We start from the raw sequence: 27508 nt of genomic DNA, 5'->3' as shown, positions 1-27508 counted from the left end.
CGCGCGTCATTGTTGCGCAGATTCGGTTTGAACCGAAAGCGGAGTGTGACCTTCCCTGGCGGCGGAGACCGGCAGGAGACCGAGCGAGCGGACCCATGTCAACACTCCCGTCCACGACCCTCGCCACGGAGATGAACAGCAACTTAGCTGGAGATGAAATCGGGTAAGACACGCTGTGTTTCTATGACAGTACTTGTGGCGGAGAGAGATGCGCAGCGGGCCGCCCAGAGGACAGCAGGTCCCAGCGAACCATCCCGCCGAGCTCCGCCACTCACTCTGGAGCTCCACTAATCTCCTTAAACTTGACACCGACATGTTATCGCTTAATTTAACTGATAGATCACTTCAATAAAGAAGCTAAGAGACAGATTGACAGAAAAAATATGAGCTGTCAAGCTGGAGGCTTGTGTCACTCTGTTTATATGCTGCAAGTTTCTTATAAACAAACGAGTATTTTATCACTCTCTTTTTATAATGTACGTTTTATAAACACTTACTTGTCGCTTTCTTTCATATGTGACCCTGGACCACAAAACCAGTCATTAGGGTCAGTTTTGTGAAATTTAAATTAATGCATTATCTGAAAGCTGAATAAATAAGCTTTCCACTGATGAGGACAATATTTGGCTGATGGTGCAATAAAAAAAAATCTAAATATTAAGAAAATCGCATTTAAAGTTGTCCAAATTAAGTTCTTAGCAATGCATATTACGTTTTGATATATTTTCGGTTGGAAATTTAAAAAATGTCTTCATGGAACATGATCTTTACTTAACATCCTAATGATTTTTTTTGCATTGGCAAAAAATATCGATCATTTTGATCCATACAATGTATTGTTGGCTATTGCTACAAATATACCCCAGCGACTTAAGACTGGTTTTGTGCTCAAGGGTCACACATAGTAAGTTTTATAATCAAACTAGAGGCTTGTATGTGCTTTTGTTGTCCTATAAGTTTATAATCACAAACTGGAGACCTGTATCCGTGTATTTTTCGTGCTAATTTATTTATTTATTGTTAGTTTTTTTTTTTTTTTTTTAATATAATCATATTAGAGGATTTGATCTCTCTGACTTCTATACTCTAAGATTTAGAATCAGACCAGAAGAGAAACTCGTGCATGCACGGTGTGACCCAGCCTGCAGTCGTTTACATCAGCCAGGTTGGTTTGATAAACCGGCTCATGTCTGAGGTTATCTGAATGTATGTCTGGTTTCTGATTATGACCCGTTAGACCGCACGGATCAGTCTTTCAGTGCCAAGGGCAAACGTGTTTTCTCTCCTTCACCTTGACTCATGTTCCTTTCTGAATGAACGCAAATGCATTGTGACGTTCCCTCATCTCTGTGTTGCAGGAAGCTGTTTGTGGGTGGACTGGATTGGAGCACCACCCAGGGTGAGTGTTGCTGTCCTGTTAACCCTCATAGAGTTTTATACAGTCACATTAGTTGCTCTTAAATAATGCGAGTGTGTGCACTGTGAGCCCGTGTCACTGTAGTGCACTTTTCATTAAAAGCACAGTCTTGTTTTGCATTGCAGGCTTGATGCACGCTATAATATACTACATAAACGTATATTTGCTCGGCGTAGAAACCAGGCTGTCATTCAGGAGCTGAGCTTGCCTTTTCAGTATGTGGGTGCGAGTGAGAGAGAGAGCTCCAGAAATCGGATAAAGCCTGTATCAAATAGCATGCGTAAAACGCAATGAGGAAATCAATGGAAAATGATCTAATATGGTTCATGCTGTATGTATTTTTTTTGAACGCTTTTCTTTTATTTTAGCAAATCCATTTAAGGAAAACAGACTTCTGAGTGTCCCGCAGAGCTAATGCAGATTTCCAATAACTGCCATATCAATATGTAGGCACATATAATATATATATAATACATCTGCGCTGCATTGGGCTGTCGTGCATGTGTTGTTGTAGGATCTGTCAGTGTGGCTCTGAAGAGGTGGTTCTCAGCTGGTGTTGCTTCAAAACCCTGATATTACATTGGTTTTTACGGTTGAGGGCATGTCATGCAAACCATATGGAATCTGGTTTCTAGTCTGGTTTGGCTCACTTCTGCCAGTCGTCAGAAGAATTTGCTCCAAAATGCTGTAAATTTTGATTGTACACATGGATAGGAAATGCTAGGAAATCAAAAGTCATGTTGTTGACATAATTATTTCTGTCTGTGTTTTGTTAGAGACTTTGCGAAACTACTTTTCTCAGTATGGAGAGGTTGTGGATTGTGTCATCATGAAAGATAAAAGCACAAATCAGTCCAGGGGCTTTGGCTTTGTGAAGTTTAAAGACCCCAACTGCGTACGGACCGTCCTGGAGACCAAACCTCATAACCTGGATGGAAGAAATGTGAGGAGAATTGCTTATAATCCCATTTTGCCCAATCACGATAAATGCATCACATTTTAATGCTGACTTAAAAACATAGGCATTTTGTGACCGAAAAAAATAGAGGGCTCTAATGGCATGCCGGGTTGAGTTTTACTCTGTTTATTCTCGCAGATTGACCCAAAGCCTTGTACACCTAGAGGTATGCAGCCTGAGAAGACTCGGGCAAAAGATGGCTGGGTAAGAATGTACATTTTTTTTAAACCGCATAGTAAAAAAAAATACCAAGTATGTTCATAAGAGTCTGAAAACTGCATGATGTTTATTTAATTAAAGGTATAGTTCATTAATAAAAATTAGCCCCTGATTTACTCTTACCCTCAAGCCATCCCAGGTGTATATGACTTTCTTCTTTCAGACGAATCAGAGTTATATTAAAAATGTCCTGGCTTTTCCAAGCTTTACAATGGCAGTGAATGGGTGTTGAGATTTAAAGCCCAATAAAAAGTCACTAAGATAGAGATTAAGGTTTCTAAAGTTTTAAAACTGGTTATTTTGCTTGCACAAATGCATTGCTTTGCTTCAGAAAACCTTTTTTTTTAACTGCCTGGAGCTGTGTGGAGCACTTTTTATGATGGATGCATGCACTTTTTTTGGGCTTAAAAATCTCAACACCCATTCAATGCCATTATAAAGCTTGGAAGAGCCAGAACATTTTTTAACATTATATTCATCTGAAAAATGAAAGTCATATACACCTAGGATGGCTTGAGGGTAAGAGTAAATCAATGGGTTAATTTTCATTTTTTGGGTGAACTATCCCTTTAATTGCTATAATTGTCCAGTCTTTGCCTAACTTTTTTTTTTTTTTTGTGTGTGTGTGTGTGTGTTATAGAAAGGAAGCAAAAGTGACAGCAATAAATCCAAGAAGATATTTGTTGGTGGGATTCCTCATAATTGCGGTGAAGCTGAACTCAGGGATTATTTCAACAGATTCGGAGTGGTGAGATGGACACAGATGTAGAAATGTACCATTATTCTTTAATTAGGCATTATTAATAACTAAATAAATTCCATAAAGGAATGTCAAAAGATGCACAAATGTGCATGTACAGTGGAGTGCACAAGGTTGCATGGCCATGCACTTGCTTATTAATAAGTGACCGTCTTTAAATTAATTTTACCTGACATTTTTACTTTGGAATTTCCAGATTTTGAATCCCTTGTTTTTAATATTTTATCACACCTTTGGACCCCACTGTATGTAATATGTTTTATATGCAATGCTTTTTCTATGTCCGTTTCGTCCTTCATGTGTCCTGTTCTCCCTTTTGAAGTCACAGAGGTGGTAATGATCTATGACGCAGAGAAACAGAGGCCTCGAGGTAATCCACACATTCATATTTGCTCCCATTCAGTCTCTCTCTCACCTCATGCACAAGACAAACTATTCCGACCCAACGAGAAGAGAACATCACGCAGGCCATCCGCCCCTCTCAAGTGTGTGATGCTTGGTTTGGTGTGTCTCAACTCTTGCATGGTGGCAAGGCAAATCAGCAGCATCCACATGACACGCAAACATTTGCATCAGACATGCTCAGTCAGTTCAGCGTCTTGCACATCTGCTTGTGCCTTAAAGGAGCAGTTCACCCCAAGATGAAAATTGTGTCTTTTTTTTTCAAATCTGGGGTTATTTTTTTCTGTGGAACACAAAAGGAGAAATTATGGATTTTTTTTTTTTTCATAACTGAATATGAGTTGGTTTTTTGAATAGATGCTGCTAAATATTTATAATAGTGAGTAAGTACTTAAATTTTAATGTTAACAAGACTTCAAACGTATAACGCTCGACTCATATGCACTGCTTTTTAATAGTGTTTTTTTGGACAATAACAACGGATATGCATTTAAGAAAGGCTGTTTATTGCTGTATAGGCCACAAAAATCCTGGAAAAACTGAACCAATGTCATTATCAGCACAAAAATACCTTTTTATATGTTGCATTATGTAGTGGTAAAAATATGAATACATTTTGGCTTTTTGGAGCTTGATATACGTGGTTACTACTATAGAAAGAGAATGTGAGGATTCTTCAAAAAAATTCAACTTTTGTGTTCCGTGGGAAAATTAGATCGTGAGTGAACTATCCCTTTAAGATTTCAAAACAGCTTAATGCAGTATGGCTGACACTTTTCAAGTTCAATAGATCCACTGTTTTATTATCTAGCCAGTACCTGTTTTCCATAACAGCACTATTCAGAGCAGCTGAAAACACACTGGCCATGATGTAGTCCAGCTGAGGAACTAAAAGAGAAATAAAGCCATCGAAATGACTGAAGAAGAAAAAAAAAAGAACAGCTATTTCATTTTAAAATCCTGTTTAACACAAAGTTTGCAGTGCACTATTTATGCACATTCACTCAAACCATGTCCTCCATGTCTTCCAGAAAACTGAACTGCTTTTACTGTTCGGAATTGCTTTTCACATTTCACTCTCGTTGGGTAAACGTGGAATAGTTTGTCATTTGTCTTATTAAATTTCTTGAATCACATTTCTGTTAACCTTTAGACATTTAAATAAGTTTTGTTTAATAATGAGCATTTACATTTGATTGATCTACGAGTGTTTATTGCAATGTAGTACATTTAAGTAAGCCCTTTCTATCTTTCTTTTTATGTCCCTGTTTTCCTTGTCAAGTGTTTGAATGCATTAACGTTTTTCCTGAGATATGTCTGTTCTTTCTTGTAGGATACAATACAGATAGTGGCACCACACAGATTAAGGCCTGGTGTGAAACACACTCAAGCCTGTTTCTCTGGTGTAAACATGGTTAATGCTTCAATTTGTGTCCTACTACAGGCAATGATTGTCCTCGTGCTTTCTCTTCACTAAAACTAAAACACTTCCTGTTGAGAGATTCAGTGCGTACCTCATTGCAAATGTTCTCTGCTTGCGTTTTACTCCTCATAATAGTGTAATTACACACCGTCTAGTTGTTAAAGTCAGGTTTGTGTTCTCAGTGGCTTTATGGATGTCATCCAGCAGCCTGTGTTTTGGATGTAAGTTCAAAAGGGAATTAATTAATAGACGCAGCTTCAAAAAGAGTGCTGAGCATTACAGTACAGTACTTTCAGCATCACAAAACCCTCTTCTTGAAGTTGTGTCACCAAATTCAATCTCACTTAAGGCACCAGTTGTCAAAGTATCACCGCTCAAATCGAGTTCAGATGCGGTCCAGTGTGAACGGCCCCTAAACGTGACCTGTCGGATGACAAATTTTCCAGACGGCGCAACAGCTAGTCACTTTTGATAAAAGAGACAAAAGTGCATTCAACCGACTTTTGAAAACTTTCTTCTTTAATGAAACCAGGCCTGGTGATGGAGGGCAGGTTGAGTATATTTAGTCCTCATTTAGGCAGATGGTTCTGCTCCACATAGTGTACGAATTCTCAGATCTCTTCAGTCTCAAAGGACGTGCAATCGGAATCAGGTTAGATCCCAAAGTGGAGATTCTCGCAGCCCAGTTCTGCCACGGATATCTGATCTGACGGAAACTAGTTCACACTGGTGGATCTGGCGCAGCTAAACTCAGCTGCTGCTGGAGGATTGTGCTCTGTCTTATCGCTGAAGTGACTGCGTGACCCCTGTACGCGTGGGTGCACACGGCTGCGTCTTTTCCGCTGTCCTCGAGCCTCCGAGCAGATCTCTGAAATTGAGCATTAACCGGGCTTACGCCACACGAGAAACTGGGCTGCATTAAATGTTTCACTGATATCCTTATATCCTTGTGGTGCATTTGTCGCAGTGTTACAGTCTTTGTTCTCTTGGTTTGCCCAAAGTACTGTAGCATTTTGGGAAGCTTTGAGAAAAACCAGTAAAACCTGTAGTTGTAATGATCATTCTTGTTATGCATTGATAATTGTGGTTGCTGCTCGCATTTGTTGTGTAAGATTGGGGTGGTGGTGAAAGTGAGGTTCGGATGAAACTTAAAAGGCAAAAAAAAAAAAAAAAAAAAAAAAAATCCATAATTTGACAAAGAGCCGTCATCAGTAGCATTGAGGTTGCGTAAGACCTGACTTCAGTCATCGAATGCCGTCTACGGCTGTTACTCATTAAACACGTTCAAGGTTAAAGTATTGAAGGGAGCAGAATTACACGTAACGCTTCTGTCCTTTCGGGCCTCCACCTGTGACCTTTCCTGGTGACTCGGGCCGTGATGTCATCTGAACCTCAGGTACCCCCCCACCCCATCCCTCTTATGTTCTTCTAGCTGTTCTGTCCCAACACCCTGCTGCTCTGTTGACTTTTGGTCGTTGGCTAGGTTTTGGATTTATTACTTTCGAGGCCGAACAATCAGTGGACCAGGCTGTCAACATGCATTTTCACGACATCATGGGCAAAAAAGTGTGTAGTTGTAGTTTTATTTTCCCCTACAACAGAAACTAAAGCTTGGGCGACCAAACATACGCTTAAACTTTGAAATTTGAACGTGTGAAGGAGTGCATTTCTCATTATTAAAAAAAAATTATTTCTTTCCCAATGTGGGAAAAGATTGGGAAAGTCTTTGTGTTTTATTACATTTTATGTATTTTTACATAAATTTCTGACCATGTTAGTCGCCCAAGGCTTGGTTCATTTGGACCGCTCCTTTAGGTGCTGTAATGCTGTATAAAGTGAATAATTATTCAAATAAAGTGAACAATTAGAATATGTTTATCTATTATTTTTACATTAGAAATTATCACTGTATATAAACGCTAAGTGAACTTTAAAGCATATCAGCACTCACCTAAAGAACCGGTTGGTTTCCTTTTTTTTATTTGTTTATTTATTTTTTATTCAGGTTGTTACTGTCAGGTCACTTACTATTTGAGTTCTATATTTTCCCAGAAGGCAAAGAGAAATCTCAATTAAGTGACCTCAATATTCGAATCTCCATACTGTGTCTGTTAGTCTACTCTAAACGGGCTTTGGGCGGGTAGCAAATGCCTCTGTGGCGTAAGATTATTGTCTGATACCTAGGTGTATTAGTCTGTTTCAAGGGATAGCGCAAGACTGAACAAGTCCCATGACGTGTTATCTCACCTCACCAGCTCCACTTCGTAAAATATCACTCCCAGCGTGGCCGGTTTAAGGTTGATCTGCAAAAAATATTTAGAAAATATATCACAAGAATTTTGACTCATAGCCTCACGCAGGGCCAGAATGCAGAGGGGCCCGTCTCTAAGTTTGTTCTCCCGAGGCGTTTCCTTGCTCCGTCATGACTGCAGTGTGCTGATTTAAAGTGAAGTTCGTTCAAGACTCCAGAATAGCTCCGTAGTGTTTGCCCTACATTAAGTTTGTTCTCGCCCACCAACGTTCTCCTTGACTTGGGTCTGTGTTCCTGAAGGAATCCGGTACTAAGGTACCTGGGCTATTGTTCTTTACATGACATTATTTCATTGGGGTTTTAAGGCAGGCGGGGCCATACGTTATAAAATTAGAAACTGGAGCATATCAAACTGTGTACCAAATCCCAGCTCTACTGTTGGATGCGAAGACTTGCGCGAGGCCTCCCATCACTCTGAGTAGCGATGCCCGCGGGAGTGTGTGTGTGTGTGGGGGGGGGGGGCGTGTTGCCGATGCGAGGGTTGCAGACCACTCGCTCAAACTGATACCTAATTAGGTCGACAGTGAGAGAGGAGGAGAGAGACGAAAAGAGAGTCGTTACATTTATGCTGCTTTCCAACGAAAAAATATCGTCTCTCGCTCTTGATGCAAGGTGACCCCAATAACTCACCCCCTTTAGAGTCTCAGCTCTATTTCTGGATCTCCACTTTAACTGGAGTGAAACTTCCCTGTGTGTGTGTTAAACCACGTTTGTCCATTTTTATTTTTTTTTCTGAGTGGCAGGTAATGTCATTCGCCTAATTGGAAAATTATATAATTAGTGGTAATTGCTAAGGGAAGAATTACTTAGGTTCGTACAATGAATCGTATTTTAATCCTGATCACGATTTCTGCCTTTCTAGATTTATTAAGCATACTTCTTTACAATATTTGCCTGTTGGCTACTTATCCTGATAACATTTCATTTTATATTGCCATATGTGTAATCTTGCATTGGTAACACGCTTTTCAAAAGCTTTTTTTTTTTCATAAATCAATACATTTTCTAGTTAAGTGTTTTACTTAATCTTCCCAACCTGGCAACCATGTGCATGCATCTCTCTACGTTACGGAAAAGCGCAGATGAGCTGAAAACACCGGTAAACATGCAAGTGATCTCTACTGAGATATTCTGCTCAAATTAAAGTGTAATAAAGCCAAGTCTGTTTTCTTTCACACAGTCATTTGTGCTGTTTGCTCAGACTAATTCTGAGCAAACCATGCAAGTTGACATTCTCTGTTTTTGTGGTTATGTGAAAATGTTTAAAATGATAATAATCGTGATTTGTATGTTTCTAAGCAAAATAATCATGATTCATAATCAAAGACGTGTGTTGTTTGTTGAGGAGAGGTGTTTTAATACTTTGCAGTTTAGGTCAGTTTTAGGTTTTCTAAATGCAGATTATTGATCATATTGTGTAGGGGTGGGCGATATACCCGTAGGCACAATTAAAGGGTTAGTTCACACAAAAATGAAACTTCTGTCATTAATTACTCACCCATATGTCGTTCCAAACCCGTAAGACCTTCGTTCATTTTCAGAACACAAATTAAGATCACATCTGAGAGCTCTCTGACCCTCTGCAGACAGCAGTGCAATTAAACAACTGAGAACTGCAACTGAGATCTGCTTCCATCCAACCAACAACCAATGCATTATTAATTCGAATGTATGTTAAAATTGGTTACTACTGCCATCACATTGCAATTTTAATAGTCAGTCCCGACGTATCAAGAGACCAGAACATTGTAGATTCTTTGGGGTGGGATCTTTTGATTAGGTCCTCTAAGCATCCGCATGAACGTGCACTAAAACACTAAGAAACCCTTAGCAACCTCTTAGCCACACCTCGGCAAAAACACCTTACCTCACACATAAGCAAGAACAAACACCATTTTTGCCTGCTAATATCCTGAAGAAAATGTATATTTCATGTTTGACACAGTATGAAGATTCCTCTCTGATTCGAATTTTGTCTCTCCATTTTTATTATCTGCATGTTAATTATTTGGTACAATCTGATTATCATACATTTAAACATCATTGACCCTAATGTTTCTATTGTCGTGTCTAAACTGAGGTTCTTAAGCATTAGCCAGGGGGAGGTAAGTTTTAATTTTCTATCAGCAGTTTATAACTACTTAAAAGAGCTGAGATGTAGGATATATGAAGGGACGGTGTTTCTCAGGTACGTCTGTGGTCATGCAAATTAATGTTTATTCTTAAGTTTACGCAGAACTCGACCTGCTTGATCTGACCTATAGACTTTTAGCCGACTTAAATGTCCCTTTCATACCCAAGTACCTCCGAAACATTGGTTTAAAAAGTTATCCAATAGAAGAGACCAAGTATATTCCATTCCATCTGGACTACAGTCATGTATTTGGCCTAAGTAAGAGTATTATTTATGAGGTGAGGGCTAAAGTTTCTGATAGGTGAGTGGGAGAGGTAGGCAGTATGTTAATTCTCCTCTCGCTAGTTACGACCTCTTGTCCTTTGTGCAGGTTGAAGTGAAGAAGGCGGAGCCACGGGACAGCAAAGCTCCCGCCCCCGGCCAGCTGGGAGCCAATCAGTGGGGGCCCCGAGCCATCTTAAGCACAGCCAATGGCTGGGCAGCACAACCGGCTCCGAGCTGGCAGCAGAGCTACGGGCCTCAGGGTGAGTGACACGGTGGGCCAGAACGCAGCAGGAGCGTAACACGTCCCAACCTGAAAAATGAGCCTAAGAGCCAGCTGGTATCAGTCACGCTTTGCTTTAGGTCAGCCTTCGCCGTTTGCGCCATCTGGCTAAACCACACTGGGTTTGTCCAGCGAGCGGGGGGGAATGTTTTCACGTAGATCTCACCCAAAATAAGCCTCTCTGCCTGGCGTGAATCCAGAAATACAACACTTTAATTGAACATGTTCTGGCTTCGCCCCACAGTTCTGATTCAGTTTGTAATTTCATGGTCTGGTGGTTGTGAGTTAAAATGTGTTTATTTTTTTTGTTCCAGGTGTTTGGGTGACTACAGGTCAACCTCTTGGTATGTTTTGTATTATTATTATATTTTGGCATTTGAACGATCACTAAAGGCCTTTTCACACCATTTCCCTGAATATATTTTATATTTACACTGTGGTTCAAAAGTTTGAAAAACAAATTGCTATTATATACTATTTCAGTATATTTAAAAATTTATTTATTCCTGTGATCAAAGCTGAATTTTCAGCATCGTTACTCTAATCTTCAGTGTCACCTGATCCTTCAGAAATATTTTTAATATAATGAGCTTAAGAAACATTTTTATTATTTCTTAATATTGAAAACAGTTGTGCTGCTTAATATTATTTTTTTTTTAGTAAAAAAAGATGATGTATATATTTTTATAGAATTGTTCTGATTCAAAAGAACAGCATTTAGTTAAAATAGAAATCTTTTGTAATGTTATAAATTTCTGTCATTTTTGATTAATTTAATGGAGTTTTGCTAAATAAACTTAATTTCTTTATAATATTATAAAATATTACATTAATTCATTAATATTTTATTCATTTATAAACTGAACCCAAACTTTTGAACTTTGGATATATATATATATATATATATATATATATATATATATATATATATATATATATATATATATATATATATATATATATATATATATATATATATATATACATATATTTGATCTTTTAAAATAATGTATATGTTGTCATACATATAATTTATATGCATATATTATAATTAATTAATTTATTAATATTTTACATGTAATGTTTGTATGGTGAAGAATTTATTCAGTGGAATTACATTGCATAAAGTTTGGTATTTGGTATGCGTAGTTTATTTTATACTTGTTCAGTTGCATTGGACTTGATGTGAATAGGACTTAACTTGAGTGAGTTTTGACTAAAGTGTGATGTGTGTGTTTCAGGTGGGTATGGACCTCCTTTAACTGCTGGCCGTGGGGCACCCGCACAACCTCCTTCTCCATTTAATGCATTTCTAGTTGCAGCACCTACAGGGGGATTTGGGGCACCTCAGGGATACCCCCAGCAGGGCTTTAGTGCGCAACCTCAGTTTGGTAAGTGAACAGTTCCTATATTTTCTTGCAGTGGCATTTCTATATGACCCAAAGATTCTGCTCAACCAAGTGATATATATTCCTGCATTATTTTATTTTCTTTTTCAACATAGGATATAGCTTTGGAACACCTCAAGGTGACCAGTTTGTAGCACAGGGAATGCCGCCCCCTCCCACCACGCCGGGTGCAGGGCCTTTAGGTTTTGCCCCGGCGACGACTCCCTCTCAGGACCTGAGCAAAGCCGCCCCAGCACAGCCAGACTTCTCCTACAGCCAGTATGGTAAGAGCACACTAAACCGTGGCACCAAGCCACTGCAGATGTGCTGTAGCCCATCACAGGGGTTCTGCTTCCTGTTCACACGGCTGAACGGCCATGATGACATCACATACACACGCTTCCACAAAGACCCTCAGTTTATTTACCCTCAATAAAGATATATGCGGTCTGTGGAGGTTTATCCAGTGGTATGTGTGAATTAGATCATCCTGTACTGCAATGCTGCTTTTGACCAGATGATGCTTCATCCTAACGCAGACAAGAATTTTCATCTGTAGATGTCGCAGCATTGGATGGTGAGGGTGCCGATGGGAAAAAGTCGCAGTGCATGTGAGATTTAACTGACTTCGGACTTTCGTCAAGTATAAGATAAGATATACAAAGAAGCCTCTTGGTGCAAGTGCCGACACAATACAGAAATCTGGAGCATCCATTAGACTTTAGAAAGTAGAGCTGGCCCTACAGAAATAGCTATAGACCCCTGGTTCATAGAAGCGGCTGGAGCTAAAAGCATCTGGAGGTTGGTGAGATGGTGAGGTGAAGCTGCTGTTACTGTAGCAATTACTACCACAACAAACCTCTAACCCGAAGTATTATAATTTGCCACATTATTCATTCCGTTCCGTTTGTGCTACAAACCTGAATGATGCCTCCAATCAAATTCTGTCATTTGCTCAGTAGAACCTTCATTGCATTCCGAACCCTGCAGAAGCCAAAAGAAGATATTCTGAAGAATATTGGTAACCTAACAGGTTTTTGTATAAAAGCACTTTTTGGAATTTCTCTAAATAGCTTCTTTTATGTTTCCATACAGGTTTGGAATGACATGAATGTTAATAAATGATGACCGAATTTTCATTTTGGGGTAAACAGATCCATACCTAGGCACAGAAAATCAGCAACACTTAGCAATCACTTAGAGTGTAACCCCCCCACCCCCCCACACCCACACACACAAAACACCCTAGCAACCATTTAGAACAACTTAGCAACGACATACTTAAGAAACCACCAAGAACACCATAGCATATCATATACTTTTAGCAACATGCTAACAACCACTCAGAACACCTTAGGAACTGAATACCTTAGAAACCATCAAAAACACCCAAACAACTTGCTAACAACCTTCCCACGTCACCTTACCAACCACATAGCAACGTATTGGCAACCATGCTGATCATATTAGCAGTCATATGCTTTTGATGCTAACCATCACTCACAGCATCTTAGCAATCGCATAGCAACATTCTAGCAACCACCCAGAACACTATGGGAAACATGTACTTTAGCAACACCCAGAACACCCTAGCAACTGCACAGCAAAATGTTAATAACCTCTCAGAACATCTTAGCAATCACGTAGTAACTTACTAGTAACCACTCAAAACACCCTACCAAATGAATACTTCGGCAACCATCAAGAACACCCCGGTAACTACAAAGCAACTCTCTAACAAGCACTCTCATCTTTAACAACATAACAACATTCTGGCTACCACCCAGATTATCTTACTGACTACATAGCAGTGTCCTAGCAACCAACCAGGACACCTTAGCCATTGTATACATTGTATATAGCAACCACAATGCAAAATGCCATTAACCACCCAAAACACTCTATCAATGTCCTAGCAACCACCCAGAACACCCTAGCAACCTCACAGCAAAGCGTAACAGTCACTCAGAACATCTTGGTAACCACATAGCAACATCCTAGCACCCTAGTAATGTCCTAGCAACCGTCCAGAACACCCTAGCAACCTCACAGCAAAGCGTAACAGTCACTCAGAACATTTTAGTAACCACATAGCAACATCCTAGCACCCTAGTAATGTCCTAGCAACCGTCCAGAACACCCTAGCAACCTCACAGCAAAGCATTACAGTCACTCAGAACATCTTGGTAACCACATAACAACATCCTAGCACCCTAGTAATGTCCTAGCAACCGTCCAGAACACCCTAGCAACCCTCACAGCAAAGCGTTACAGTCACTCAGAACATCTTGGTAACCACATAGCAACATCCTAGCACCCTAGTAATGTCCTAGCAACCGTCCAGAACACCCTAGCAACCTCACAGCAAAGCGTTACAGTCACTCAGAACATCTTGGTAACCACATAGCACCATCCTAGCACCCTAGTAATGTCCTAGCAACCACCCAGAACACCCTAGCAACCTCACAGCAAAGCATTACAGTCACTCAGAACATCTTGGTAACCACATAGCAACATCCTAGCACCCCAGTAATGTCCTAGCAACCACCCAGAACACCCTAGCAACCTCACAGCAAAGTGTAACAGTCACTCAGAACATCTTGGTAACCACATAGCAACATCCTAGCACCCCAGTAATGTCCTAGCAACCACCCAGAACACCCTAGCAACCTCACAGCAAAGCGTAACAGTCACTCAGAACATTTTAGTAACCACATAGCACCATCCTAGCACCCCAGTAATGTCCTAGCAACCACCCAGAACACCCTAGCAACCTCACAACAAAGTGTAACAGTCACTCAGAACATCTTGGTAACCACATAGCAACATCCTAGCACCCTAGTAATGTCCTAGCAACCGTCCAGAACACCCTAGCAACCTCACAGCAAAGCGTTACAGTCACTCAGAACATCTTGGTAACCACATAGCAACATCCTAGCACCCCAGTAATGTCCTAGCAACCACTCAGAACACCCTAGCAACCTCACAGCAAAGCGTTACAGTCACTCAGAACATCTTAGTAACCACATAGCACCATCCTAGCACCCTAGTAATGTCCTAGCAACCACTCAGAACACCCTAGCAACCTCACAGCAAAGCATTACAGTCACTCAGAACATCTTAGTAACCACATAGCAACATCCTAGCACCCCAGTAATGTCCTAGCAACCACCCAGAACACCCTAGCAACCTCACAGCAAAGCGTTACAGTCACTCAGAACATCTTAGTAACCACATAACAACATCCTAGCACCCCAGTAATGTCCTAGCAACCACTCAGAACACCCAACAAAGTCCTAGCAACCTCTTAGAACGCCTTAGCAACTACATACCTAAGCAACCTCCAAGAACAACCTAGCAACCGCATTGCTACTATCTACTACTATCTACTATCTATAACTACTATCAACACCCAACACCTTAGCAGTCGTATACTTTAGCAGCCATTCTTAACAGCTTCCTAGCAACAGCCCAGATCACCCTAACACAGACTTTGCCACCAGCAGCTGTCTAGTAATGTTTTGGTGAGTTTTTCATGTGCAAGCACCGGTCTTACTTGCTTCACCAGTTGTACAGGTTATAATGTCAGGCTCACATTCATTTCAGTCTGAGAGTAGGGGTGGGCGATATGACCAAAATCTTATATCATGATATAAGTAATTTTATTTCACGTTGATGATATATATCACAGTATAGTTATTTTTGCTTTAAATAAGGTCTTTATGATATCAAAATTGTCACCATTGTCAATATCACGAAAAAACTAATACTAGCCTAAATTAAAAAAAAAATCAGTCAATAAATAAAAAACTTCAAGCTCACTGAAGACAAGCAAACAGTCAGCAATTAAATAAGAATAAGAAATTACAAGAAATAGGACAAAAAAAACTACAGTAGAACAAATAAGAAATGCTACATTGTATAAAGTAATCAAAAGAATAAAAACACTGCATATTCTTCAGTGTAAATTAAATATATATTTCTTCTTATTAAAGTTACAAAAGTGATTGTCAAGAGCAGTGAGAGCTTCTCCCTAATGTTGTTGTTTGCCTAATGTGAATCACAGACAGCAGGAATATTAGACTGCTGTCACATTAAGAGCTGCCCGGACCAAATACTGTTACATGTTTTTTTTCTCAGCTGTTTGATTTCACTTAAAGGGTTAGTTCACCCAAAAATGAAAATAAGCCCATAAATCACTCACCCTCAAGTCATCCTAGGTGTATACGACTTTCTTCTTTCAGACGAATCCAGTCGGAGTTATGTTTAAAATTGTCTTTGAGCTTTCAAGCTGTTTATTGGCACTCAGCCGGTGTGCTTCAGTCCAAAAGAAGTGAAATAAAAAGCGCCCATCCATAAATAAAAGTGTCTCACACGGCTCCGAGGGGTGAACAAAGGCCTCCTGTAGCGATTTGATGTGTTTTTTTAAGAAAAATATACATATTAAAAACGTAATAATCACTTAAATATAGCTTGCGGCAACAGTTGTACACGGTAGCAGTTCTGGGCGGATTATGTATGAGGTCAACGTTGTGCATGCGCCGGTGAGTCTCGTGAAAACCAACGTTTGTTAACAGGAGCAAAGGAAGCAAAGTTTCCTTACTTTAGCAAGTCTCCTCTTGGCTTATATCGAAAGCCTCTGACATTCTTCTTTACAAATCCTCTTTTTGTACTTCTAATGGGCTAGTTGCATATCTCCGCCATCTTGGATTTCCGAGTCTAGTGAGTGTGTGCATAGATACTTCCGCTTGTGCTAAACGCTAGTGCAGAGAACCAGAGAAATCCAAATATTACCTTCTATATATGTTTACAGGATTTATAATATCACTTAAAATGCACATCTAAACCGCTATTATAACTATACTATAAATGTTAACTGAGTGCATTTGAAACTTACATATGTTCACACACATACAAAAAATCAAACACCTAACCAACAATAAAAAAAAGTATAAAAATTACTTAACACACAAAAACACAATTAATTTTTCCCTTACCAATTATGTAAATGTACAAATTACTTATTTCTTCAAAAATGTATTACATTATTTTTTTTTTTAAATGAAATATTTACCTTGTGTTGTGAGACATGGGCTGCAAATGATCTTCATAAATATCCATTTCTCAATTGTGCACATACACCAGTTTGTTCCATCATAATTTTCACAACATTTTAATATTTTACTCAGTTAACTTAGCATCAAACATATTTTTTTAATAAAATAAATGGGCTGTAAAAGGATTCAACTAATGCATGACAAATTCAAAGATTTGTTTTATCTGATAACTAATGCAGAAGAAATCGTAAAAATATACATGCACTGCTTAGACAATTATTTATGCAACAGATCTTTCACAAAACAGGTAAAACACACAGGTAATGCAAACACCGATCTTTCAATTAATGCCAACCTACCATAATAACATTGTTAAATTGTACAGTTAACTACAAATTTTGTTAATAAAACATACATGCATAAAATCTGAGCGTCTCGAAACGATCGTTTGACAGTCGCAAACCTTATAATCTTATAAATAGCAGTCAGAACAAAATCAGCTCTCCGAAAATGTACAGTATTGCAGATTTGAGTGGATTGTGTTTGAATGAAGAGATCCCCATTGACTGACTAAACACTGATGCTGAGCCTCATAATCAACAGAAGAAAGAATGAAGCATTCTCGATCCTCGTGGTATCTTAATGAATTTCCACACAGATGTATGCAATAATGTAAGGAGGATGTTTTCTCTTGTCTTTGATATACCACTATCCGCTTTTTAATTTGAAAAACGTTAATCATTTATATCTAGCCAAGTTTCGTATGTAAGTTTCCCCTTACAGTAAATGAGAACGTCGCAAGACCGGAAGTAAGTATGCACACACGCTTGTGCACCGAGCGCATTAGTGACCGTTGTTTTGTTCTGATCTCTCCCCTGTGCTTCCGCGTTCGTCACTTCTGAGCGGCACATGTGGAAAGCCGACCTCATACATCATCCTCCCGGAGCTGCGTTTTGAATATGGATATTTTTGTTACAAAAACGAATTTATTCGCTACAGGAGGACTTTGTTCACCCCCCAGAGCAGTTTGAGACACTACTTTTTTTTTTTTTTAATGGATGGCCGCTTTTTATTTCACTTCTTTTGGACTGAAGCACTGCAACAGTGCCATTAAACAGCTTGAAAATAACTATTAATATAACTCCGACTGGATTCTTCTGAAAGAAGAAAGTCATATACACCTAGGATGACTTGAGGGTGAGTAATTTATGGGTTAATTTTCATTTTTGGTTGAACTAACCCTTTAAGATCTAAACTATTGTGTTTATGAGGAGACCTGCAAAAACGGCATTTTGACACATACAAGTGTGTGTATTTAACCATTCTAGGCTTATAAAGCCTCAAAAATAACCATGCTCACCGTGGTCAGAAAGTCTCTCAGACAGCGCTTGTATATGGCGAAATTAGTTCTCTTTCACTTCTGATTGCACTTCAACAGCTTAAAATCACTTGTTTTTAAACCACATTGCTTAAAAACGCATACAAATGATAAGATTTCATGACCAAGTAAGCAACGTCACATGAGTGTGTAACCACGATAGAGATGATGGTCCGAAATCTCTACCAATGGACAAGTGTCTACTGGATAATTGTGTCTGCGGGTATATCGCCAAACCCCTGTCTGAGAGGTAAATGTGCGGCTTTACACCAGAATCCGATGCTGAAAATATCAGGTCATTTGGGTGTAACAATCATAACAATCGTTTTAAATGAATGTTATTCCAGAACGATCAAGGATAAAGTCTTTGAGCCCGATTTAGATCTGTCACTTTTCTTTGGCGTATGTAAAGTGCTGTTAGCATGGGGTCAGGCTGTCTGTGTGGGCTGGATGTATGTATGGGTGGTCTTACAAGACAGTCGCATCAGCTGCTGTGTGTCACGCCTCCGCTTTGCTTCCATTCATCAGCACCTCGTAGGCCGAGCAGCCTGATAAACATGCTCATTTAGTAACCGCGCGGGGCCGATCCATCCACATGTTCTGTTCATGAGCCCTGAGGGCAGGGTTCACCTGGGTAGGAGCTGTAAGGTAGTAGTTAAGGCAGACTCTCTTTGGGTCGAGTCAACCTGGTCTCCTCATCTCCCTGCTAGGCTTGGGTAACTATCCTCAAGACCCCTCTGCCTACGGACCAACGCGTCCTTCTCACACTTATGTACAGGAAGAGCAGGGATATAGCGGAGGTAGGTGAGCAACTGCATCCTACAATCACTTAAACCCAATAGAACAAACATCAGCCTGTGGACCCATAATGCTTCGGTTCTGTTACATGCATCCCATGTACAATATGCATATGCCGTGTGCATATTCTACATCAATCTCTTGAGTTTCTCATGGGATATACTAAAGTACAGCTACATGTCATTCAGAGAGCCTCAAAAGACGCATGTTTGAATGAAATACAATAAACTCCATGTTTATTTATTTTTCAGTATTGTAACTCGTATGGCTTGTAGCTGTATGTTTATTATATGAACAAAACTGACGGCTTGCTTCAGATGTTCTTTTTCCCATCACTGCATTGCTTTGCTGCCAAAAGGATGATCTAATATTGTCTCTGCTGGGTTTTCTGTGGATTTTGTGCCCCTCACGCAGCGTGTGACAAACACGACTAAACAAATCTGTGCGGATTCGGCGACCGCTGACAATTCGATTGTTTTACTTGACTCTTAAAAGTAATCCATTTCTCTTCATTTGTGTTCGCGTAGTCTAATGTTTCACTTTCATCTAGAGACTTTCGAATAAACTCTCTCCAAAATGCATTTCTGCCTTTGGTGTTTGTGTTTGAATTTTTCCAAACTGCTTTAAATGTGTTTTCATGAACTGTATGTCATCATACTTTTGTTTGTAGCTGTTTCCTATTCGGTTAATTATGTTTTGAGTCTTTCTTTTATAGATGCAATGGACATACTTTGGCCACATACACACTGCAAAGCTGCGTTTAAGAGTGAAGTCACTTCATTATCGGTCTGTGTGTACAGAATTGAGGTTGTGATAACCACAGCAAAAAGAAAAATGGATGCCAACAGTTTAATCTGCTTGTGTTACACATTTCCAACCAAAATAATATTAGCAAGATCTATAACCGCATGGTTAAATTAGTAAACCACTATAGAATTTTTCAGGAGTGAATTTGGTTGTAGAATTATAAAAACGGGACTGAACTCGTAAATTCAAAGTATACTTACAAACAGTTAGTGTATGTGTACAGCTGAGCACATTCCGATTTCAAACCTTGTCCAATTTCTCTGCAGAAGTTATTACAGATAAAAATGTCTGTGTACTGTTTTAAACTAGAGTTGCGGGTATCTGTCAACCCTTCAAACAACTGCTACAATCTACTCTCAATATTTAAGCACTAGTTCCCAGTTTAATTACCTTTACATGGGCAGAGTGCAAATCATTCTTTATAAAACGGATAGTTAAACACCTTGATTCAACCACAACAGTTTCTGAAGAAATACATTGTAAATTACTATACAAACATACACTTTTGTTAACATCTCTGTGTTGCTCGGCAACAACTTTGTTGGAACCAGAACCGTTTCTGAGGAACTACATTGTTTGGCAGAAGAATAATGTTTGTATTAATATAATTACATTTTATTTTTGCTCTGTTTTATTTTGTGAAACCTTACTCCGTATATAGAATAACCGTTTTATAAAAGCAATAGCCCCCGTGAAGCCGTGGTGTACAGTGAATTCATAACAGCTATAGGGGTTTTTCCGCTTCGTGTCATGCCTAACAATGCCCCTTAGCTATTGTAAATTCACTGTAAACCACAGCTTCTTGGAGCTTATTGCTTTAATATAACGCGAGCCCATATCCGGTGTTCTCCAAAAGCAGGTTAGGATTTACGCGAGACGCTTCTATAACGACTTTGATAATAAAAATGTGCAATCTATTTGAATTCTACTAAGAATTTTCTATATTTAAAAGCAGGGCTGTAACCACAATAGACATTAAGGGGTCCCTACCAATAATTATAAATTGTGAGTGAATTCCAGCATGATGCTTCAGTTTTTAATGGTGAGGCAAGATATAAGTAACTAAACTCTTAGTATTTGACAACTGTTTGACAAATGTTCACGACCAACAGTAATTAATATTCAGTGATGCAGCCTACTCTTTGCATTTAAAATATATGATTTTATTTTCATGATTAATGTAATTTATAATCGAATGCTGCAAGACAAGAAGCTTTTTTTTTCAATGTAGCAGTACAAAAAAGACTAAATGGGTGCATAATAAAAAACAAACAAACAAACAGCTCTGATTACTAAAATCAGTAATGACCAGATTAACTAGTAAACTGATTACTAAAAAATCTTATTTTTCTCATCCCCTTAAATTTATTTAAAGCCTATATTTATTTCAATTTGTTAAATAACAGTCTTAAAAAAAAAAAAAGTTACCCCTAATGTTCAAGTAGTCTAAGATTATCTAAAAAGACTACTTTCTACCACCTTAAAATTGATATTGCAGCAACAGTGATAAATTTGGACAATCTTGTAGAATTAATAGTAATTGATCCGTTAAAGGGATAGTTCACCCAAAAATGAAGTTGGGCGAAGAAAAATCAAATTGTTGTATAAAAACAGTTGACGGTAGCTATTGACTCATATGGTATTTTTTTTTTCCCAATGGAAGTCAATGGGTGCCGTCAACTGCATCGTTACCAACATTTTCGAAATATCTTCTTTCGTTTTCAGTAGGTTAAAGAAACTCATACAGGTTTGAAACAACTTGAGGGTGAGTAAATGATGACTGTTTTATTTTGGGTGAACTGTCCCTTTAAGGAAACAGATTTATACCATGAAAGTTGATTTATCATTGAGACAATTTAGTGCAAAAAAACAAAGTATACTTTGGACTTAAGAGAAGTGTCAACTGTATTTAGCTGCGGTGTGTACGTGGCCTTTATCTTGAGATGTAAAAAAAAAAAATTAGCTAAATTTAGGGTTACAAGAAAGCCTGGTCGCATGCTGTCACTTCCATGTTTACTGGTGTTTAATATCACGTCCCATGTTTTCATGTCTGTTGAGACAGGTTATGGGCAAGACCTGAGTACTTTTGGTCATAGCTTTGCAGACCCCAGCCAGCAAACTGCCTCGTACGCCGCAGCCCCCTCCGCACCCTCGTCAGGAGCCCAGCCGGCCGCCAGCAGCTTCGGACGAGGACAGAACCACAATGTACAGGGCTTCCACCCCTACCGACGCTGAGCTGCTCTCCCACCCCCAATGCAATACACATCGTCAGGGATACAGACGTTTTGAGCACGAGAACTGGATTCGGGAGCAAATAAAAGGGGTTTTATTGTGTGTAAATTGTGAACAGGGGCTCTACTGATAATAGAAGCCCACCGTACTCTTCTATATTTTGTAGTAGGACTGAACTACTGAAGTATTTAGCAATAGATTCGGATTGTCTGGTCAAACATCAGCACAGAACAGACGCACCAGACGTCAGCGACAGGGTCTCCCATTTATTCAGCTTTAATTATATTAGTGGGGAAATGTTTTTATTTTCAATTTTGTGAATTTTGTTTACTCTAAGAGACTTTTCCATTTTATTTAAGTTTGAAATAGATTACAAATGTGTATTATACACTTAAACTGTGCAATTTTTTAAAGAATTTTGTACTAATATATGTGCGCTTTTCTTGTTTTCTTTTTTTATTTAGGATGTAGACTTCCCTCAGGTGGCTGTTAGTGCACTTTGCACTTATGCAAAAAAGACAAAAACACACAAATATGAGAGTTTATTTGAAATAAATGATTTAAATAAAACGTGTTGTGCAGATTCATTGAGGTGATGTTTTAATTGCTTTTAAATTTACATGAATGCAAGACATCTATCTGTTTCAACATTAACTTGTCGAATGTGACCCTGGATCACAAAACCTAAGTAGCTGGAGTATATTTGTAGCAATAGCCAAAAATACATTGTATGGGTCAAAATGATCAATTTTCCTTTTATGCCAAAAATCATTAGGATACTAAGTAAAGATCATGTTCCATGAAGATATTTTGTAAATTTCCTACCATAAATATGTTAAAACTTAATTTTTGATTAGTAATATGTATTGCTAAGGACTTAATTTAGACAACTTTAAAGGTATTTTTTTTTCAATATTTAGATTTTTTGCACCCTCAGATTCCAGATATTAAAATAGTTGCATCTCAGCCAAATCTTGTCCGATCCTAACAAACCACACATCAATGGAAAGCATATATATTCAACTTTCAGATGATGCATAAATCTCAATTTTGATAATTTGACCCTTATGGTCTTGTGGTCCAGGGTCACATACTGTACATTAAAAGAAGTGTAATGTCCACGGTTACAGTATTATACTAATGTAAATATATTACACTTCACATATAACATGTCCTGGATGTATGAGGTGTTTTTAACACCTTTTTGGGTTTACTTAGGTTCACAGCATTAAATATAAATATTTTATATAGTCCTAGTCTAAAATTACGAGGTCATGAAAGCTGAATTCATAAAGCTATTATTCTAATATTAATAGTTAAGAGAGTAGCAAGGGCACAGGACATCAACTTCCCAAAAGTATTTTGTTAACAATATAATATTTATTTTAAACAAAAAGTATTTTGTTAACAATATAATATTTAAATAAGTGTACTCACTTAGATATTCATCAAGGCTAATGTAATGATTATATAGCGCATGTATCAGAAATCATAAAACTGACTTGAATGTACCATGTAAAAGTAAAATATATGTGTGAATATATTGTAAAACGTAATTAATTCCTTTGATCAAAGCTGAATTTTCAGCTTCATTGTCACATGTTCCTTCAGAAATATTTTTTTTTTGGCTTTTAATCACATTTATCTTCACAGAGTTTGCAAAATTAAGTATGCATATTGTATGTATTTTCACAATATGAGATAATTAATTAATTTTTAACTACACAGCCTGTATTATGTGTAAATATTTAGCCAATATATTGTTTATAAAGGCCAGTAGGAGGTAAGTTAGCTAAATCATAATTTTCAATCAAGATTTTATTTAATTTTTAATACTTTTGTGGAAACCATGATTCGTTTTTCAGGATTCTTTGATGGAAAAAGTTTAAAACAAAAGCATTTATAGGAAATATTTTTTTTAATTATTTACTTTTTAATACTTTTGTGGAAACATGATTCGTTTTTCAGGATTCTTTGATAGAAAAAGTTTAAAACAAAAGCATTTATAGGAAATATTTTAATTATTTATTTGTGTAACCATAAATGTCTTTACCATCACTTTTGTTTAATTTAATGCATCCTTGCTAAATTAAATTCTTAATTTCTTTACCAAAGAAAAACCTTCTGACCTATACAGTACCACAGTGCATTTAGTGCTTAATTTGAAAACTCAAATGAATTAAAAACTGACAAGTTGACTCGTTAATCTTCTCTAAATAAAACCTCCTCTACACTAGCGGGCGACTTACTAAACTATCCACGAACATTCCCTGAACTCTCGCGATATCACCGCGTCTCTCCAGCGGTCTTCCTTTTCCGGGAGTCTCTCAAGATGGTAAGTTCACGTCTCATTCGCGAATAACAAAACTAGAATAATCCAATCGAATCTACTGTAAATATAAAGCATGTCAGTGTAGAAAATATGCATGACGCTTACTGAAGTGTTAAAGCACGCTATCAGGCCATTATTTGTCGCACGGGACGATTGTTTATATAGATGTTCGCACGATTAGCATCTTCAGGGTCGCGCTGTAACTTCAGTTCTGAATAAAATGCGATGGATTCTTAAGTTTATTCTTAAATTTCTTGGCTTAATTTCAGTCTATATTTAACGCGAGATTAAGTAGGAATGTATTTCGTGTATTACCCCTCGTCTGTGTATTTATCAACACGCTGTGGTGTAAGTTGAGGCCTGTTAATCTCTGCTGTGTCTCCCTCAGGCGGACGTAGACCAGAAGAAGAAGCGCACCTTCAGGAAATTCACCTACAGAGGTGTGGATCTGGACCAGCTGCTGGACATGTCCTAGTGAGTCAGACCTCTGTCGTGTAAAACCCTTCAGTGCATGTGTGACAGACGAGAGAAGCAAGGAGTAGTTCACTCAGAAAGGCAGTGGAAGTAGCTCTTGTTTGGTAATTGTGAGGGAAACAACATAGTCGCGCGCATCTGTTTTATATAACAGGGTTTCTGATGGTTTCATGAAGGTAAATGTTAGACTTTTTAATGTCCAGTTAAAAAAAAGAATAAATTGAATAGAATACGTGTCAATAAATTTGTCTGTTAGCAATACTTTAACCTGTTTAATCCCAGACATGAAAATATCCAAATGATGCGTCATTAGTAACCCTTTGAAATAATCAATAATTATTTTTTAATGAATTTTTTTTTTTTTTTGGAAAAATTGTGACCGGTGGGATAAAGTGAGTACTGAATGTCATAAAAGTCATAAAAATATATATCTTAGCCCAGCTATTTTAAACAGTTTGATCACATTCTAGGGTTAGTATTATGCATACGAAAAACCTCATGCAACATTGATAGGAACATTGAGATAAAAAAAATAAAAATTAAACTATCACCGCATTTCAAAATTGTTACTTTTTTGTGAAATATAACAAAATTTTTATATTAATGCTTTGAGTATAAAACATCATTATTGTAATTTTTTTGTAACATTTAAATTTTTTATTTAGTGCAATATTTTGTCAATGCAACATTTTATTGTCATTTTCACTTGCAACTGCAATTGGATTTATATCGTATACCTAAGTTCACTGTTATCCCACCGGACACTATTGTGACCATCAACATGTTTACTCATTCTATGACCAAACGCAACAAAACTAAATATATGTAAATGCATATATTAATACTAGACACCCTAAAGATCACGTGTACCACAAATACTTTACTAGCCTTTAGTTTTGGAGCTTTGATGCAGTCATCTTCTCAAGGTGCAAACAGGAAATAAGCTGTTCTGGTCATGTGACAATTTGCACTAATCATGTGAAATATTTAATTGAGACCCCTTATTTTTTCCATATTTGCAGGAAGTGCACTAAAACATCAGTCAGTAAGGTTTTTAGAGGTTTATAAATGAAAACCTTTAAACCCGTGGGATTAAACGGGTTAAAATGTGAAAATATAACTTTGTTGTGACAGATCACCATTGCTTATCAAAGCCATTAGAATATAGAAATAACTTTTACATTACCTTCTGACAGCACTGCAAAAAAGATGTTTTTAATCAATATATTTGACTTGTTTCCAGTGCGAATGCCTACAAACACTAACGAAGCAAAATGATGTGAACAATGAGTTTATGGTTAAAAAAAAAAAAAAAAAAAACCAAATGTCTGCCAGTGGGTATTTGTTCTTGTTTTAAGCATAAATATGCATTGTGCATCTTAAGTAAAAGCATCATGATTTAAGGATATTTGTTTTGGGAAACTATAAAATACTAAGATTGTTTTGCAGTGCATGCAGTATTTAATGCCATTACTTTTTAGGCCTTAATTTGTAGACGTATAAATGTAGCCTGTATTACTTGTTAGGCCAATATTTTTGGTGTTCAATACAAATCTATTATAATTTAATATTTCCCTCTACCAGAGCTATATTCACACTGTTTTTTTTTTTTTTCGTGACAGACCGGAAGCAGTTAAATGTGAGCTTGAACTTGAAATAAACATGCATTGCATTATTGTAACCTGAACTTTTACAGTCTTGCTTAAGCCGAACTTCTGAATGAAGGTTTTGTCATCAGTCACCTGATGATTCTTGTGTAGAAATGTTGATTAAGCCGGTGTGTGTGTGTGTTCCTCAGCGAGCAGCTGATGCAGCTCTACTGCGCCAGACAGAGGAGGAGGCTGAACCGCGGCCTCAGGAGGAAGCAGCAGTCTCTCCTCAAGCGCCTCCGCAAGGCCAAGAAGGAGGCGCCTCCTATGGAGAAACCAGAGGTGGTCAAGACTCACCTGAGAGACATGGTCATCCTGCCGGAGATGGTTGGATCCATGGTCGGCGTGTACAACGGCAAGACCTTCAACCAGGTTGAAATCAAGGTAGGGATGAAGCATGCGGTTAAAATGCTCAAGCCAGGGACTCCGTGTCCCACTAAGCTTTTAAATATGGCTGATGTGTTTTTATTAAAGAATGAATACGCAGTGATTTTCGATAGTTGATGATTTGTATAATTTCCTCTTTTCAGCCTGAGATGATTGGTCATTACCTTGGAGAGTTCTCCATCACATACAAGCCTGTTAAACACGGTCGTCCGGGTATTGGAGCCACTCATTCTTCCCGCTTCATTCCTCTGAAGTAAAAAGTAGAGTATGTAAATAAAAGCCTCCAAAACAGCCTCTGACGTTGTCTTTCTTTATATAAAAGCTGTCTTGCTTGACAAAAAAACTGTGGTTCATTTACATAATGAAAATTCTCTGCTTTTCCGTTTGTGTGCCTGTGAAGCAGGCTACAGGTCATCTGTCAGATTTATGCAAGGTTTTTATACAAGAACTCTACAAAAAGTCTTCAAGGGTGGCAATATTTAAAAATGAGAGGCTAATGTTTAATTTTTGTTTTATAATGATTGAATTTCTTAGTTTTGATGCTAAATTCCTTTCATGCACCTGATGTTTTACCTGAAATGCCCACTTTCACAGCAATTACTCAGGGTTTCTGCGGGTCTTAATTCATGCTTTTACAAATTATGTATATAAGACCTTAAAGTCTTATATACATAGTTATATTAAATGTTGCATAACAAAAAAACTTTTTTCCCCAACTGAAATATCCAAATATCCTCAAGTCTGAGAACTTCATTAACTTTTATTTATATGATATATATATATATATATATATAATTTATATAGTGATGTAATGGAGATCAATTGGAAGTTTCATATT

The 27508-nt window shown here is 37.9% G+C and overlaps 2 protein-coding genes across 7 annotated transcripts; both read left to right on the top strand.

Annotated features, from left to right (window-relative positions):
- On the top strand, positions 1 to 22415 carry LOC109063298 (DAZ-associated protein 1-like). 6 transcript variants are annotated; one of them, XM_042734600.1, is made up of 13 exons: positions 1 to 163; positions 1359 to 1399; positions 2194 to 2360; positions 2514 to 2579; positions 3235 to 3342; positions 3676 to 3724; positions 6612 to 6745; positions 9995 to 10148; positions 10483 to 10512; positions 11410 to 11559; positions 11673 to 11840; positions 18702 to 18791; positions 21655 to 21834. In XM_042734600.1, the coding sequence occupies exons 1-13, from the start codon at positions 96 to 98 to the stop codon at positions 21690 to 21692; spliced, it is 1263 nt and encodes a 420-aa protein (XP_042590534.1). In that variant the 5' UTR covers positions 1 to 95; the 3' UTR covers positions 21693 to 21834. The 6 variants fall into 6 exon arrangements, with proteins under 6 accessions (XP_042590534.1, XP_042590531.1, XP_042590537.1 ...); XM_042734597.1 differs by having other exon boundaries at positions 2 to 163; positions 21659 to 22415; XM_042734598.1 differs by having other exon boundaries at positions 3 to 163; positions 6663 to 6745; positions 21659 to 22415.
- A 1612-nt stretch (positions 22416 to 24027) lies between these two features.
- Positions 24028 to 26962, top strand: rps15 (ribosomal protein S15). Its single transcript, XM_042734604.1, has 4 exons — positions 24028 to 24163; positions 24549 to 24634; positions 26433 to 26667; positions 26814 to 26962. Exons 1-4 carry the CDS (start codon positions 24161 to 24163, stop codon positions 26925 to 26927), a joined length of 438 nt encoding a protein of 145 aa, XP_042590538.1. The 5' UTR covers positions 24028 to 24160; the 3' UTR covers positions 26928 to 26962.
- Positions 26963 to 27508: the final 546 nt, after the last annotated feature.

This window comes from Cyprinus carpio, chromosome B11 (assembly GCF_018340385.1).
Source record: "Cyprinus carpio isolate SPL01 chromosome B11, ASM1834038v1, whole genome shotgun sequence".
NCBI lineage: Eukaryota > Metazoa > Chordata > Actinopteri > Cypriniformes > Cyprinidae > Cyprinus > Cyprinus carpio.
The sequence above is the reverse complement of the archived record's forward strand: the minus strand, read 5'-3'. Positions and strand labels throughout refer to the sequence as shown.

Coding starts and splice junctions, on each gene's coding strand:
- LOC109063298 (XM_042734597.1), top strand. CDS start 96: ATGTCAACACTCCCGTCCACGACCCTCGCCACGGAGATGAACAGCAAC. Junction 3,725..6,611: donor AGAGAAACAGAGGCCTCGAG/GTAATCCACACA, acceptor ATGTTCTTCTAG/CTGTTCTGTCCCAACACCCT. Junction 6,746..9,994: donor ACGACATCATGGGCAAAAAA/GTGTGTAGTTGT, acceptor TCCTTTGTGCAG/GTTGAAGTGAAGAAGGCGGA.
- rps15 (XM_042734604.1), top strand. Junction 24,635..26,432: donor CAGCTGCTGGACATGTCCTA/GTGAGTCAGACC, acceptor TGTGTTCCTCAG/CGAGCAGCTGATGCAGCTCT. Junction 26,668..26,813: donor TCAACCAGGTTGAAATCAAG/GTAGGGATGAAG, acceptor TCCTCTTTTCAG/CCTGAGATGATTGGTCATTA.